At 37.4% G+C, this 16,109-nt stretch overlaps 2 protein-coding genes across 3 annotated transcripts; both read left to right on the top strand.

Moving 5' to 3' along the window:
- The first annotated feature begins 1,300 nt into the window (after window positions 1-1,300).
- On the top strand, window positions 1,301-3,825 carry LOC107553534 (DNA polymerase epsilon subunit 4-like). Its single transcript, XM_016235797.1, has 4 exons — window positions 1,301-1,722; window positions 2,767-2,851; window positions 2,957-2,998; window positions 3,574-3,825. The coding sequence occupies exons 1-4, from the start codon at window positions 1,471-1,473 to the stop codon at window positions 3,585-3,587; spliced, it is 393 nt and encodes a 130-aa protein (XP_016091283.1). The 5' UTR covers window positions 1,301-1,470; the 3' UTR covers window positions 3,588-3,825.
- Window positions 3,826-8,944: 5,119 nt separating this feature from the next.
- Window positions 8,945-12,525, top strand: LOC107553533 (C-C motif chemokine 20-like). Of its 2 annotated transcripts, XM_016235795.1 has the most exons (5): window positions 8,945-9,355; window positions 9,700-9,829; window positions 10,145-10,292; window positions 10,403-10,435; window positions 12,150-12,525. In XM_016235795.1, exons 1-5 carry the CDS (start codon window positions 9,295-9,297, stop codon window positions 12,156-12,158), a joined length of 381 nt encoding a protein of 126 aa, XP_016091281.1. In that variant the 5' UTR covers window positions 8,945-9,294; the 3' UTR covers window positions 12,159-12,525. The 2 variants fall into 2 exon arrangements, with proteins under 2 accessions (XP_016091281.1, XP_016091282.1); XM_016235796.1 differs by lacking the exon at window positions 10,403-10,435.
- The last annotated feature ends 3,584 nt before the right edge of the window (window positions 12,526-16,109 follow it).

Genomic DNA, 16,109 nt, shown 5'->3' with positions numbered 1-16,109 from the left:
GGAGGCTGGCCCCTTTAGCCCTTGTGTGCGCAGTAAAAATGCGGCTAATAATTTCTGACTGGCATAACTGAACAAACCAAACAAAACGTAAACGGGCAAAGGCAGGGCCCCCTACAAACCGGAGCCCATGGGCTGCAGCCCAGTCAAGAACAATGGTAAGTCCGGCCATGCAGAACAGCTATATTCATCAAAAGCTAATTATTCAAAGAATACTACAGTAGTCTTTCATGGTACCATGGTACTATGTGATGACAAAACAATGAAAATTAATTCTGAGGTATAATGAGGCATGAGATTAAGGGTGTGTTCACACTTGTCATGTTTGGTTTGATTAAAATGAACCCTGGTGCGATTGCTCTGTTTGTGCGGTTCATTTGAGTGAGTGTGAACGCTGCCATCCGAACCCTGGTGCGCACCAAACAAGCGGACCAAGACAGCTAAAAAGATGGTTCTCGGTCCGCTTCCAAACCAACTCTGGTGCAGTTCGAATGAAATATGAACGCATCACAGACCAAACACTTCTAAACGAACAAAAAACAGGAAGTAATGACAAGATGCGACGATATGCGACATGATTTAACGACGCGGAACGAGCCGTACCATCTAAAACAAAATGAGCAGAGGGCAAACGTGGAGCAACGAGGAGGTAAAGTGGCTTTTATGAGCTCTTCGTGAGTTCGCAGGTGGTGAAAATAAAATCATAAGTACACGCAGCAATGAGCGCGCTTAGTCCAGCAGACGGCATTATGTGTGTTCGACTTAAAGCGGAGCTGAGCAGACGGATCTCTGAATGGGTACTTTGATGTCATACATCGGTCTGCGCAGCACCGCTTTAAGTCGAACACAGCTTTTTTGGGGGGTACTCTGTGAGTTCCGTCGCAAAATATACGTCATTCAACCCGACCAATCAGGTTGTGAACGTATCACCGTGCCTTTAGGTTCGGTATCTTTAGGTTCGCTGTCAAAAATGCCAGTGTGAACGCTCAGCGGACCAGAACCAAATGTATAGTTGTCTTTTTTGGTCCGGACCACACGAACCAAGAGAACCGAACCACAAGTGTGAACGCACAGGAATGGTTTTAGATTTAAAATAGGCTTTAAACATTATTCCGATTATTTACTCCAATATTTACTTTGATTCAGAAAGTCCCTCAAATCAAAATTCTTTTTTCCCCCGTGTATGCAGTCAGTATTCTGTTGTTATCACCAATCACTCTCTCTGAACTGAGGAAACAACATGTCATCTGAGATCATTTAAAAATCATCCTTCCTGGAAGTCAATGGCGCTGTTTAATGGACTTTAACTGACCTATACTGGACAGAATGAGTTGACCCGCTAAAATGACGTGGCGCTGTGACGTCTGTTCCGCCGTCCGCCTCGAGGTTGTGTTTACAGTCAGATTTGGCGGGAGAAGATTAGACGATCCGCTTTCGGTTTAGATTACGTTCTGTTAAGAGCCGCGTGCGTCAATGGCGGCGACTGCTCCTGCAGCTCCTGCGGAGCCGGAGGTGGACCGCAGCGGAGCTGAGGACGAGCCCCGAAGCGCCGAGCCGGAGGAGGACGGGGGGAATGGGCAAGCTGGGCCCACCGCGGGCGCACAGCAGCAGCAGCAGCACCGCCTCGCCAAGTTACCGCTGTCCCGCATTAAAACTCTGATGAAAGCCGATCCGGACGTGAGTCTGGCCAGTCAAGAGTCCGTGTTCATCATAGCTAAAGCCACGGTGAGATACACCTCTTTTCCCTCCCTTCCTCTGTCTCTTCGTCTTTCTAACTTAAGTTCTGCTTGTCTCCTTATGTCAAATATACAATTTTACTTCTATTTCTTTCTCTCTGCCTACACTCTGTCTCTTGTTTATATTTGTTTTCTGTTAACATAATAATAATAATAATAATGTGATAGCTTTTTCTGAAATACAAAATGTACAAAAACATTTTCTGCATACAATTAAATATTGTATTTACAAAAAAAAAAGGCTGGAAATTTAACAGGCATAATATAACTCCATTTATAAATGCTTGCTAGAAAACATTACTGATTGGTAGGTTATTGGCTTGCACTTTTTTTTTATTGATGTCATTTTAGCAATTTCAATCAAACCATTTGTATGTTAGCCAGCTAGATAACATGATCTTGATGACAAACCAACAGGTTTTGCAACAACAGTATAGAATGGATCACAGAAACTGTTATGTTTTCAGGTGCAAAATCAATGAATGTAAGATTTTCTATTTCTTTCTCCTTTTGCCTGTCAGTTTTAGATCTTTAGGTCTATGTATTCATGGTTTTGTTTGTCTGAGTTTGTGGTTGTAAAATCTTTATTTTATCGCAAATGTAATATGACTAAATATGAATAACTAAGCACTCAAATCCGAGGACCATAAGTTCTCTATAAAGTGTGAGATGCTCATTGACCGCTAATTACTGTAATTGCCTTGGCAATGAAAATTCAAATGAAGTTCTCACAGTGCCAGAAAAATATGACTGCTGCTATGACGCAGCAGCTGATAACATCTATAAGAGAGGAGGTATTAAAACATTTTGATACTAGTTTGCCGCATGCATGGATGCAGTGGTTGTCTGTCTGGATATTCTGAATTGCAGTTCAAACTAGGCTAGATTTGTTGATATGAAAACCTTGATGGGGCCGTTACTTGAATTCACAGGGCCAAGGACAAAAATGGATGGCCCCTCCTATACACTCGGGTGGGTAAAGACAGTTGTATCTCAGTTAATAAAATGGTACTAATTATTTGTCTGCCTGCAGGAGCTTTTTGTTGAAATGATCGCCAAGGACGCTCTTGTTTATGCACAACAGGGAAAGAGAAAAACTCTGCAGCGCAAAGACTTGGGTAAGTTATAAGTTCAATTCTAAAATGGATTAAATAGAATTTTAACAAAAAACAAGTGCTATTTTATTGATGCTGTAATGATTGGTGCTTTTTCTCTTTTGGCAGACAATGCTATTGAAGCAATAGATGAATTTGCGTTTTTGGAAGGTAAGGGAGTCGCAATTTAATGTTATTTCCTGCTGGCAAAGGTCTAAAGGAGTGGGAAAGTGTTTTATGGATCATTTTGATTGCCTATATTTCTTTCCTTCCTTCAAACCTCATTTTCCAAGAATGGTAAACCTAAAACCAAACAATATTCTGCCATGATGGCAGATTATGTGTGACCACGAAGATCTTTGATTCTAGGAATTCAGAAACAAAGGCAGTTGGTAATAACATGGCTGTTTCGATAAAGATATTCTGATTTGTTGTCTAGAGTTCGGTTCACTTGTTTTTTGTGAAAGTCCACCAGTAACCTGCAGTGAATCGGCTCACAAAGGTGGTCCGAGTACAGTTGATGATTCACAGCATGAATGCAATCTGTCCTAAATTGCTGAAAGATCTTGTCCTAAATTATTAGTTACAATGATAAACAGTTGCAACAGTGTTACTTTGGCTGCTGATGCTACGGTTTAGACCCAAAAGTATAATGTGACATGCAACCTATGAAGGGGAATTGAATCAAACTTTCAAGGTCATGTCTTTAAATTCAACTATTTGCTTTCTGTATCACTCTTGTGTAGGTACCCTGGACTGACTGAAAAGGTGCATAGATATGAATATAAAGACTGTCAACAAGTTCTGAAGTTTCGTTTCAGATTTGAGAAATCAAAAGAGAGGAGAAATCGCTGATACATGTTATTTTTTTCATTGTGATGTTGGTAATGCTTTAGCAGTTTGATAAAATTGTATGGTTGTCAAAGTTGTAAAGTGCAAATTGTATTTTTCAATATTCTAAGATTCTTATAACAATTTTTAGTGTTTAAATAAAGTGAAGCTCTTATCTTTTTCTCAAGAGTGTTGTTCATTGTGTGAGAGGGACAAAAAAATGGTATGGTTTTTTTTGTTGTTTTTTTTTAGTGTTTCTTGCATTGACAGATGTTTGGTTTTCAGCAGAAAGTCTGGTCTGCAAATTAGTCTTCCCACTAAAACCAGCATAGATCTTTTGACCAACTTGTGAATAATGAATAACAGTTTTTGTTTTTACATGCCATAAATGTGATCGATCATATTACAGTGATTGGAAATGGAAACATTCAAATTATGGCTTCTCTATAACTGTAAAAAAATATATATACATTTTTTAAAAATACCGTAAAATGCATGTAGGCTTTGGCTAAAATATATGCCCATCCAAAATTAATTAGTATCCATTAAACAGACAGAAAATAAAACCGAACATATTTGATGGCACTAACCTGGCAAACTGATCAGTTCTTTTTTGAAAGTGCTTATAGTTATAAGGCCTTTTCTTACTGCAAAAACTATTAATTTAAAGAACTAATTTAGTGTCATTTTGGCACCCTTTTGAAACCTAAAATGACAAATGGGACACCCTATGTTGTAGACTTGTGGACAAATAATTGAGAATTAAAGTCCACAGCCGCTATATGCAAACAATAGCTTTTAAAACAATTTTGTTTTTGAGTTATGCAGTGACTTCTGGTGGTTGTGTAGAAAAAAATCTGACTGAAGCTTGTCATTTTTGCGTGTGCTTTGCAGGTTTGTGTTCAATATGCATCAGACAGTCACTGAAAGGACTATGAACAGTGTGCCATCTGAGGCTTTTCCATAATCAGACTGTCAGTCTACCTCAATTTCCAGGATGAGATCACTGTTTACCTGTAAATATCTAGGACTTTATCTTCAGGCATGGAGCTTAAAGGCAATATTTTACATGCCAACGTATCCAAAGATTTGTATGAATCACCAGTTCAGGAGGAACTGAGTAGAATGTGAACGATCTTCACAGCATAGCATGTGTCTTTCCTGAGATTTATCTAAAGCATGTCTCCAGGGGAAAACAGTCTGCCTTGAATGGATAGTCCTGGTGGCCTCGCAGTGTGAGAGATGCTGTCGATCCTGCAGAAATAAAAACGTTGCCAAAAAATTTAAAACCAATATTTTACGATAGTTAAGTTGGCTTACTGTCTTGATCCTGGACATAAAGTTAATTAATTTTAGATGAAGACAAGCAAGTATGTGCATCGTCACGAGCAATTTAAACCATGATGAAAAACTCTAGTATGCATGCTGAGAATTCTTTGCATAGTTGTTTTTGTGTGGATGGGTTTTTCTAATGTGCTCCAATGACAAGTAAACAGAAAGACACTGTACTGCAAGGGACTGAACTCACCAGCTGCAAAATTCAATATCATTGCTCTATGGAGAGCTCAAAGTATTTATTAGTATTCATCAATATTGCTCACACTTAGGATTAGGAATTTGAATAAACACTTAACCCAAAGTATTAAATGTTCACATGACATGTTCTTCATTGTTTGTGCTACATTAACACTATAAGTCATATGGCTTTTGAGAAAAGCGGGTTCATTTGTATTTAATTGGTAATCCATAAAAGCAGACTACACTGTAAAAAGTTACCGTGAATTTAACGGTAAAAGACTGTAAAAATGCTACAGTAAAAACCTGTTAAAGGGTTAACGGTAAATTCCCCTACTATATACGGTGAAAAATTGTATTGGACATTACATGTAATTTTATGGTAGTATACCGTTTTTGGAAGTGAAAAAGCCTGTATAATTTACAGTGAATAACCGTAAATTGACATTCCCAGAATTCCCTGCATTACATTTCAAATTTGATGTTTTTTTGTTGAAATAACTATGTTTCTTAGTTTTTTCTTATCAGTTTTGTACATCAGGGTTGTATGTTATACCTAATGTTGTTAAATGAATGTTTATTGCATTATTTCAGTTTCATGTGTGTTACCATGATGGTGTTTAGTGTTTGTGTGAATGACACTGTGCACCTTCTATATATGTTATTATTTAAAAGCTGCTTGTGATGGGCTTTGGTTCATCATGTGACTTTCTCATCACCTCCTGCATTTGGTGGTTATCAGTGTATTACAAAGGTACAAAACAGATTTCAGTACTTCAATAGGTTGGTATTTTAACATTATATCATTTAATTAAATTATGGTTTTTAACTGTAAATTTAAGTTAAAACCATAAAACCTAAAATGTTGCTATCGTATTTTTTACGATAAAATTCCGGCAACGACAGCTGCCGTTTTTTTACCATAAATTTTACGGAATATTTTTTACAGTGTAGAATGCAATCTTTTGATAAGAGCCACAACAAATTAGTATTCACAATGAAAGAAGCTAAAGCATTCAGAATAACTGAATAACCACGTCTCTGTATTGTGGCGAGTTTAGCATAAGCAAAGACTTAGATTTCATTTAGAAGATCTGGATTTAAATAATCAGATCCATATATAAAATTTTAGAATTGAATCATTATTGCAGTGATTAATATGTTTCCAGCATGTTTTGCAACAATTCTTTTAACCCTAACTGATGCAGTGTGTAGCTTTTCATTTCTTAAACAACCATGCTGAAAGAGGTACCCGTGTCCATATTCCAGGATGACAATGCCAAGATTCATCAGGCTCAAACTGTGGCCATCACAGAGTCCTGACCTTAACCCTATTGAAAGTCTTGGAATGTGCTGGAGTTTACTTTATACTGCCTATCCAAAAAAAAAAATGTTGCACACTCTTAATATTTTGTTGGAGCGCCTTTAGATTTGATAACGTTGTGCTTTCATTGCATTGTTTTGACAAACTTATGCAAAATTACAACTTTTATTTCCATCAAGAGTTGGCATGAGTTTTTGGCAGAGATCTAGTATTGACAACAGGAGAGTCCTATCAAAAAAACAACTTTCAAACAGGTTAAGCTCAGGACTTCTCACGCTCCTTAAACCATTGTTTCACAATTTGGGCCCAATGAATCTTGACATTGTCATCCTGGAGTATGGACATGGATACGTCTTTCAACATGGTTACTTAAGAAATAAAAAGCTACGCACTGCATCAGTTAGGGTTAAGAATGCCAGAAACATATTAATCACTGCAATAATTATCCAATCCTAGACTCTTCACTAGTTGCTTAATTAAATCCAAATGGCGACTTTTTTTGGCCAGGCAGTGTAGTTTGACATATGTTGAATTTACACAATCTGAATATTATGAATCCATAACCTACTTCAATAGGTTGGTATTTTAACATTATATCATTTAATTAAATTATGGTTTTTAACTGTAAATTTAAGTTAAAACCATAAAACCTAAAATGTTGCTATCGTATTTTTTACGATAAAATTCCGGCAACGACAGCTGCCGTTTTTTTACCATAAATTTTACGGAATATTTTTTACAGTGTAGAATGCAATCTTTTGATAAGAGCCACAACAAATTAGTATTCACAATGAAAGAAGCTAAAGCATTCAGAATAACTGAATAACCACGTCTCTGTATTGTGGCGAGTTTAGCATAAGCAAAGACTTAGATTTCATTTAGAAGATCTGGATTTAAATAATCAGATCCTTAAAATTTTAGAATTGAATCATTATTGCAGTGATTAATATGTTTCCAGCATGTTTTGCAACAATTCTTTTAACCCTAACTGATGCAGTGTGTAGCTTTTCATTTCTTAAACAACCATGCTGAAAGAGGTACCCGTGTCCATATTCCAGGATGACAATGCCAAGATTCATCAGGCTCAAACTGTGGCCATCACAGAGTCCTGACCTTAACCCTATTGAAAGTCTTGGAATGTGCTGGAGTTTACTTTATACTGCCTATCCAAAAAAAAAAATGTTGCACACTCTTAATATTTTGTTGGAGCGCCTTTAGATTTGATAACGTTGTGCTTTCATTGCATTGTTTTGACAAACTTATGCAAAATTACAACTTTTATTTCCATCAAGAGTTGGCATGAGTTTTTGGCAGAGATCTAGTATTGACAACAGGAGAGTCCTATCAAAAAAACAACTTTCAAACAGGTTAAGCTCAGGACTTCTCACGCTCCTTAAACCATTGTTTCACAATTTGGGCCCAATGAATCTTGACATTGTCATCCTGGAGTATGGACATGGATACGTCTTTCAACATGGTTACTTAAGAAATAAAAAGCTACGCACTGCATCAGTTAGGGTTAAGAATGCCAGAAACATATTAATCACTGCAATAATTATCCAATCCTAGACTCTTCACTAGTTGCTTAATTAAATCCAAATGGCGACTTTTTTTGGCCAGGCAGTGTAGTTTGACATATGTTGAATTTACACAATCTGAATATTATGAATCCATAACCTAAGATGATGCAGGTGTTTTCACTTAACAAACATGTTATCTGACAAGGACAGCTCATCTGGATTAGGTTTCTGGCTCATGGGCAATGGTTCAAACTTTTCACCTCTCAGTCACTATCCTCAATTTTTTCCCACTAGGAGTACTCAAGTAAATGGAACAAACTTCCCCCAAATACTCAAGCAGATGATGCTGTTTGTTTAATGTAAAAGTTGTGTGCATTTGTCAAATGCCCGTGAACTTGCTCTTGGTTCATTAAATGATCAGCGTTTTCTTTGAGCAGCAGCTGAAATGTTTCATTCAATGTGATGCCTTAATTGTCAACGAGATATGGGGGCAAGATGAGATATTGGCCCATGGAATCAAGTAAGGTCATGGACAAGGTATGTTTCTGCAGCTGAATTCTTGCATGCCTTACACACCCACCTTGGACACGCAGATGGCATATTTTCGATCTAATGATCTCAGGTATGCCGAAACCATAAAGTCCCAACAGTTTCTCCACATGACTCAAGAACTCGACATTAGGACGGGCTCTAAATGTCTGCATATAAGTATCCCTATTGATTCCTGATGTTTTGTTCATTCTAATGTTTTCTCACACTCCTCCCTGCAAAACAGACCTCAGTACTGTATTTTTTCCTGCTCCAACATTTTCAACTGCAATAAATCATAAGTTTGCCAACAGTTGGGCATTTTAATGTAAGGTGTTTCCTTCCCTTCAGCATTCGACCTCAGACACATATATCATTGTAGAATGCTGTTTTTAATCTTCTTTCTTCTAATGTTGGAAGAATTCTATATGGATTTATTATTGAGAGCTTTGCAGTTGTAAATTCTCAAGCAAACAGGGATGATGGGCTCAAAATTGCAGCGATTATGCCACACATCGCACCAGCACTTGCACAGCTCAACGTGTTAATTGAAGAGAGTTGTGCATTTCTCAACAGTGAGGGGAGATGCTACGACTGTGAAAACAGCACACGGGGGGGAGTGAGGGAGATGTGGGTGTGTTAGCGTGTGAGAGAGAAAATAGGGGAAGGGAGGGAGAGAGGAGAGAAATAAAAACAGCACAAGAAGACAGCAGACAGCACGGAGGAAAAAATCCCTCTGAGGTTCCACCATGTTCCTGCAGACTGTCTCCATCCTCTTCCTCTGGGCTGTCCTCTTCGGCTGCCTGGAAGGTAAGGTGAAACTCTCCCTAGCATCTGATTGTAATGTTGGAACGGGGCGGTTGGGACCAGATCTCGGCGGGGGGGAAAGAGGCATAATGCTATGATAGCCAGACCGGTTCAGGAGCTTCGGATGCTGGAGTTTCACGCATGTCTGAAGAAATGAGGTGTGTTAAAACATGATGGGAGGCACAGGAAGCTCCAGAAAGGACAAAAAAGGAGTCCAAATTTGATTAAGACACATGATTTCTTCTGCAAACTGTTGAGCATGCCAGTTTATGATACTTAATGATGGGTTCCAGGTGTGATTCTGTGCTGAATTCTGTTGCCAGTTTTTTTATTTCTGTCTATGCCAGGGAAGGGTGTGCAAATGCAGCGAGATGTTCAGTGCTGCATGCAGTACTCTCACGGCAAAGTCCGGACCAAAGACGTCCTGAGGTATGAGAGGCAGACGGAGGGGCCGGATTGCAGCATAAGAGCCATCATGCAAGTATTCCAGGCATCCTGGAGCAATCACAGACATGGAAAATATGCCCTATTTAAGCTCACAGGCATTGCTGTCTAAGCAGGTCAGATTTTTATTACTGAGAGCGGTAATTGTCAGGCAAGTAGAGCAAAAGAATGCACTCAGGCTGGGTGGACAATGCCCAAACTGTTTCTTCACAGAGGCCAATTTAGACTGCACTGACTTGAAGCGTAGCAGATTAAGAGATTTAGGATTTGCCTTATGTAAAGAGAGAGGTTTTGGGGGAGCTCTTGAGATCTTGGCGCTCACGTTCTCGCTTGTTTGAATCACGACAGATTGTACACCAAAAAGGCGGTGAAGTGCGCTGATCCAAGGGACAGGAAGGTGAAGAGGTTACTACGGAAACTGAACCAGAGGATGGGAGCCAAAGCCCGCAGGACCATGTGGCTACATCCACATATGAATCTACCCGTCATGTCAGAGGTAAGATCTCCGTGGATTTAAGGAAGTAACGGCATCAGTGTCCAAATAAAGCTTATGCTCTGTGGTCCAGAAACTGAGTGTCTTGAGTGTAATTTTCTCTTTATTGACAGGCCGCAGTTGTTAACTCTCAAAAGATGAACAAGGTAAACAAGGTCTGCAGGATGCCATTTTAGTGCAACATTTGTGGAAGTAAAAAATTTTCCATCGATAAATAGATTTCTAGAGATAATGTATCAACCTGACGGATATACCATAAGATCAGAGGTTAAAGGGTTAGTTCACCCAAAAATGAAATTGTCCTGGCCCCTCCAAGCCTTAACAATGGGGGTAAGTGGTTGTTCGGTTGTCAACAGTTCAGAAGACGTGAAATAAAGTGCGCGCATACGTAATAAAATGTCCCTCACATGGCTCCGGGGGGTGAATAAAGGCCTCCTGTAGTGAATCCATTCGTTTTTTGTAAGACAAATATCCATATTTCAAACGTAATACTTTTTTCTCACTTCCGCTGACTGTGGTATGCGGAAGACATGCAGACGGATGACGTAAGACGTATGCGTTGCGCACGCACCTCTGAGAAATGCAGGAGCAAAGGAAACAAAGTTTTCTTACTTTAGCAAAGGAAAACCAGTCTCCTCTTGGCTTATATCAAAATCCTCCGACATTTTTCTTTACAAATCATCGTTTTGTGCTTCTAATTCGTGACCCGGCGTTTGCGTTTTGTCTCTCCGCGCTCATCACTTATCACGCAACGTCAACGTCTTACGTCATCCGCCGGAACGCCTTCCGCATATGACAGAATACCGGAAGTGAGAGAAAAGTGTTTATTACGTTTGAAATATGAATATTTATCTTACAAAAATGAATGGATTCGCTACAGGAGGCCTTTATTCACCCCCCGGAGCCGTGTGAGGGACGTTTTATTACGGATGCACGCACTTTATTTCACGTCTTCTGAACTGTTGACAACCAAACACCCGCTTACCCCCATTGTAAGGCTTGGAGGGGCCAGGGCCATTTTTAAAATAACTTCGATTGGATTCGTCTGAAAGAAGAAAGTCACATAAACCTAGGATGCTTTGAGGGTGAGTAAAACACAAGCTAATTTTCATTTTTGGTTGAACTAACCCTTTAAGAAAAGGTATAAGATTCTGTATACCAACACAATCAATTTGATTTCAACTTAGTTTGAAACAACATTTGTGTTTAATTGGTAAATTCCCAGTGAAGAACTACACTACTATAATCCTGAAGAGACATCCACCGATCAGAAAAGTCGCTGTTACCATGGAAACAGAAATTTCAGCCGTCTAATCCCATGAGGACTTGTAAATAAGAATGCATGGATATATAAATATTTCTGGAAAATATATTGCCTATATATGTTATGGGGCCAATATGAAATCTGAGACTACTCAAGCCAATATATATTTCCAATATCATCCGATACTGTTCAATAAAAAAATGTCCGATATCAGCCAATATGTTACCAATAAATTATGTGTCCCTAGTTGTTCAATCAACTTAGATTTGTATATATTTCTTATATTTTGCAATAAACCTCAAATATATGTTTCATATTAATAATTAACAACTTATGGTCAGTAGTTTTAGTACCATAGTTTCTGATTCAGTTACACAATTTGTAAAGCTGTAATGGTGAATAGTCCTTTTTTTATTAATTATTTCTTTTTTTTCTTTTTATTTTGAACCAACTTTAGAACCAAAGTTTATCCTATGTGATTAATCTAGGTACTAGTCTTTTTGGTTAAATGCTAGTCTTTATACTTATATTTTATACTATGACTTTGTAATGTCTGTGAATACTTAAGTAATCACAGTTGCTTTCTTTCCTTTTAGACCAAGTGAAAGTTGAGAGAGGTGATTCATGAAACTCCAGCCTTCTTGTGTGTCAACTGTTTTCTTATATGTATAAGAAAATGATATGTAGACTCATAGCATTCACTACCAAACACTATGTTATCCAGATATATTGTGATATTTAGATGTCTTCTCAAATGACTGTTAATCTATATGCCAAAGTATTCTTCTCTGAGACTTCTTAAAGGTTGTTTATAATCTCTGCAGCTATGTATAGTCTCTATAACTTATATAAACTCTTCTATAGAGTCCAGTAAGCTGGTATGACTGTTCTCAACCAATTTATAGTGCAATTACAGATGATCTTGTGTATGTTAAAACACAACTAATTTTTATATATAATAATAATAAATGGAAAAAATGTATGTATGATTTAGTTTTTATTGTAAAAGACTAGTAAATTATTCCCCCTCTCCTAGTGGATGAGAGGTTAAAGGTCTTTTCACTCTGTGCTTAACCCCGGGTTATCGTAGTTCTAAACCATGTTTTTAACCCTGGGTAAAGGTACGTTTAACACCTGTAGTTTAGAATTGGGGTTATCACCGCTTTTTACTCTGGTTTATGAAAGCCTGCTCCGGAGCAGGTTTAGCCGCATTTTGATGTGTCAGACGTGTATAGTGTGAAACGATGTGATGTTGCAACGTTATGGCTAGATGCTTAGCAACAGACAGCCAATCGCGTGGCTCATATTCATGTGCTGTGGACCATAGATATGAATAGGTAGAATCCACATTCGACCGCTCCAGACACGTCGACGTGTCCGCCATCTTGGAACGGTCTATATGACGTCACTCAGAATAAAAATCAATGAATTTCAAGATGCAACAACTTTGTGCAGCACCTGGTTATAAAAAACGCCTAAATTTAAATTCTTGAAGAAACTGGATAAACCTTCATGTTTGGTTTGTGTTTTTAATATGTATTAACTCAGTTACAAGTTTTTAAACTAAAGTACCTTTTAAATGCCTTGTTAGCTAATGGCTTCATCTTGTCATTGTGTTAGTTTAGCAAAAGCATCTTCTGAAGTCTACTGAAGATATAGATATTAATGCATATAACTACAGTTGCAGTGCAGATGCCGGCATTGCTCTTGAGTGTTCACAGACCGGCTTTGACATTCCAATATGGCGGACAGCTTACGTATTAAACAGCAGCTAATATGCATCTCTAGCTATACATATGCTTTGGACAGTCACAGAAGCGTTTGAGGAGAAAATGTCAAAAAGTGATGGAAAACACGTGAACTGGAGTGATATATTTAACAATATTACAGTTTTTTTCTGTATTTTTGATCAAATAAATACAGCATTGATGAGCATAAGAGACTCCATTTAAAATAAACATTACAAATCTAAAAGATATACCTGTGTGTGTGTGTGTGTGTGTGTGAATGTATATGTATATATATATATATATATATATATATATATATATATATATAATAGGCCTGTGTGTATATCCTTTATTCTGTTCCTTAGTTTTTCTATGAAAAACCACGATTGTCCCTTATTTTCCTTTTCTAAAAAACATACATTTATATTGAAAGGCAGAGATCTGTAATATATCAAACAATACATAAAACTTTATTTATATTTCCCATTAAAAAAATACATAGGCCTATCCAAGTTGTGTCATTACTTTGCATCAACCCCGTCAGGATTTTCTGAATAAATCAGGTAATGTAGGCATCTTTAACTCTGAGGAATCCTTTCCTATTTCCTGCTCATTGTGGATCTCACAGTTTCAAGTGATTATTACGTTTTGAATATGGATATTTTTCTTACAAAAACGCATCGATTCGTTACAGAAGGCCTTTGTTCAGCCCCCAGAGCCGTGTGAGACACTTTTTTTGGACTGAAGCAATGCAACACTCGCTGAGTGCCATGAAACAGCTTGAAAGATCAACAACAATTTTTAATATAACTAATTATATAATATAATTTAATAAAGAAGCAAGTCATATACACCTAGGATGCCTTGGGGGTGAGTGAAACGCAGCCTAATTTTCATTTTGGGGGTGAACTAACCCTTTAATAGAGAGTGAACATGCCAGTTGCCAACTGCTTTAGCCATGCAAGTCAGTCACAAATAAAATTTCGTAACTGATGGGTTTTAAAGACAGTCTACAGATCCTTTGGATTCATATTAGGAACATTTCTGTTGCTGCTACATGGCAGCACATAATAATGTTTACCATTACACTGAACCTGACATAAGCTTCGTGTATTTTTTAAGCTACTGGAGACTCAGATTACAAGGATTTTTGTATTAAATTAAATAACAGTTGAAAAATTAGTTAGTTGTCTTAATTTGTTGTCTTGTCGATCAGTTGTTGTAACCTCAGCTGGACCTTTGTCAACACCGTACATTTTTGTCAACTCCATCAGTTTTTAACCCTGTCAGATGAAGATTGCTGTTAATATTGAAAGAAATATATTTTTTCCCATTTTCAATTTATTGTTTTAAAATGGTAAAATTAAGTTATAGAAAAAATTCAGAAAACCCCGTTCCCTTACATGGTTAATTAGCAGAGACTTTTATCTACAAATATATCCGTTTATAATAATGTATTATTAAATAATAAAAAACTAACATTTTTAAACATGTTTTGTCCCTTGTCTCAATAATCAGTGAATTATATAAATAAAAACACATTAAGTGGCAGTATTATTAAATAATAAAAAACTAACATTTTTAAACAAGCAGACTTGCATGCATTTTATCAAAAGCAACTGCATTCAAGATACACATATTATCAGTTCTTGCTTTTCCTGGTAATCAAACTCATGACCTTGGTGTTAATAACACTATATGCTCTTCTACTGTTTGAGCTGAAATATGTCAGAGTGACATATTTGCTCATTTCTGTGTATGGATGGATGATTCATTGTACATGTCCATGCTGTGTGCCAGAACCAGCTGTGTGAGGTTTCTTTTACTTCATCTATCAATCCACAAAGACATGCATTCAGGTAAGGATTCTTCAATCCTACATTACACACCACTAGAGGATGCTGTTTGCTGGATGATGTTGTCATAATCGGTTACAGTTTGATGTGGCTTGTTTAGTTGAGACAAACACTGTAAACTGAGTCATTTTATTCTTGAGACATTTATTCATCTTAACACCTTTCAGAATTCAAAATACCAAACAATTCAAGTCAAATATATGCCCACACTAGACCATTAATTCAAAAGGGCAAACTCAAAATAAATTAATAAGTACAAATAAATTGGTTCCAGATAAATACTCATAAATAAGAAATATTAAACATTACACCATTTTCACATAGTTTGCATTTAAAAGCAATCTCTCTTAAACGTGTATACCATTTATCAAAACCCAACAGAGAGGATTGTGAAGTGAATCCATTACACTGATACTGATATGGGACATTTGGAGACTGTGGTAAAGATTCAAGTATGTCACACAGAAACAGTTTCAATATGGGCACCACAATCTGAGGATATTTATAAAGCTGGCAAATAGATCTAAAAAAAAAATACTTAAAACAACCAGCAAAGCACAACACAAACTGCCTGGAGCACACGCTAGAATAATCAGTCACATTCCACCACAAAACAAAAATCTTACTCAAGCATGAATCCAAACAAAGAATCTAATAGCCATTCGTCGCACAAAAATGAAAATTCTGTTATAATTTACCAAGCTGTTGATGGTAGCCATGACTTCCATAGCATTTATTTCCATACTATGGAAGTCAATGGCTACCGTCAACTGTCTGGTTACCACACTCTAAAAAATGCTGGGTTAAATACAACCCAGTGCTGGGTAAAATAGGGACAAACCCAGCAATTGGGAATCAATACTGCACAGACTTAAGGTCCAAATGAATCACTAATGCCGCGGCTCCATCTCATGAACACTACTGTGCAGACTCAGGCTCCAAATGAATCACTACTGCACAGACTCAGGCT

The sequence above is a fragment of the Sinocyclocheilus grahami genome, unplaced genomic scaffold (genome assembly GCF_001515645.1).
Source record: "Sinocyclocheilus grahami isolate Dianchi unplaced genomic scaffold, SAMN03320097.WGS_v1.1 scaffold474.1, whole genome shotgun sequence".
Classification (NCBI taxonomy): Eukaryota; Metazoa; Chordata; class Actinopteri; order Cypriniformes; family Cyprinidae; genus Sinocyclocheilus; species Sinocyclocheilus grahami.
Note: the sequence above shows the minus strand (reverse complement) of the source record. Positions and strands in the feature narration are given on the sequence as shown.

Coding starts and splice junctions, on each gene's coding strand:
- LOC107553534 (XM_016235797.1), top strand. CDS start 1,471: ATGGCGGCGACTGCTCCTGCAGCTCCTGCGGAGCCGGAGGTGGACCGC. Junction 1,723..2,766: donor TCATCATAGCTAAAGCCACG/GTGAGATACACC, acceptor GTCTGCCTGCAG/GAGCTTTTTGTTGAAATGAT. Junction 2,852..2,956: donor TCTGCAGCGCAAAGACTTGG/GTAAGTTATAAG, acceptor CTCTTTTGGCAG/ACAATGCTATTGAAGCAATA.
- LOC107553533 (XM_016235795.1), top strand. CDS start 9,295: ATGTTCCTGCAGACTGTCTCCATCCTCTTCCTCTGGGCTGTCCTCTTC. Junction 9,356..9,699: donor CCTCTTCGGCTGCCTGGAAG/GTAAGGTGAAAC, acceptor TGTCTATGCCAG/GGAAGGGTGTGCAAATGCAG. Junction 10,293..10,402: donor ATCTACCCGTCATGTCAGAG/GTAAGATCTCCG, acceptor CTTTATTGACAG/GCCGCAGTTGTTAACTCTCA.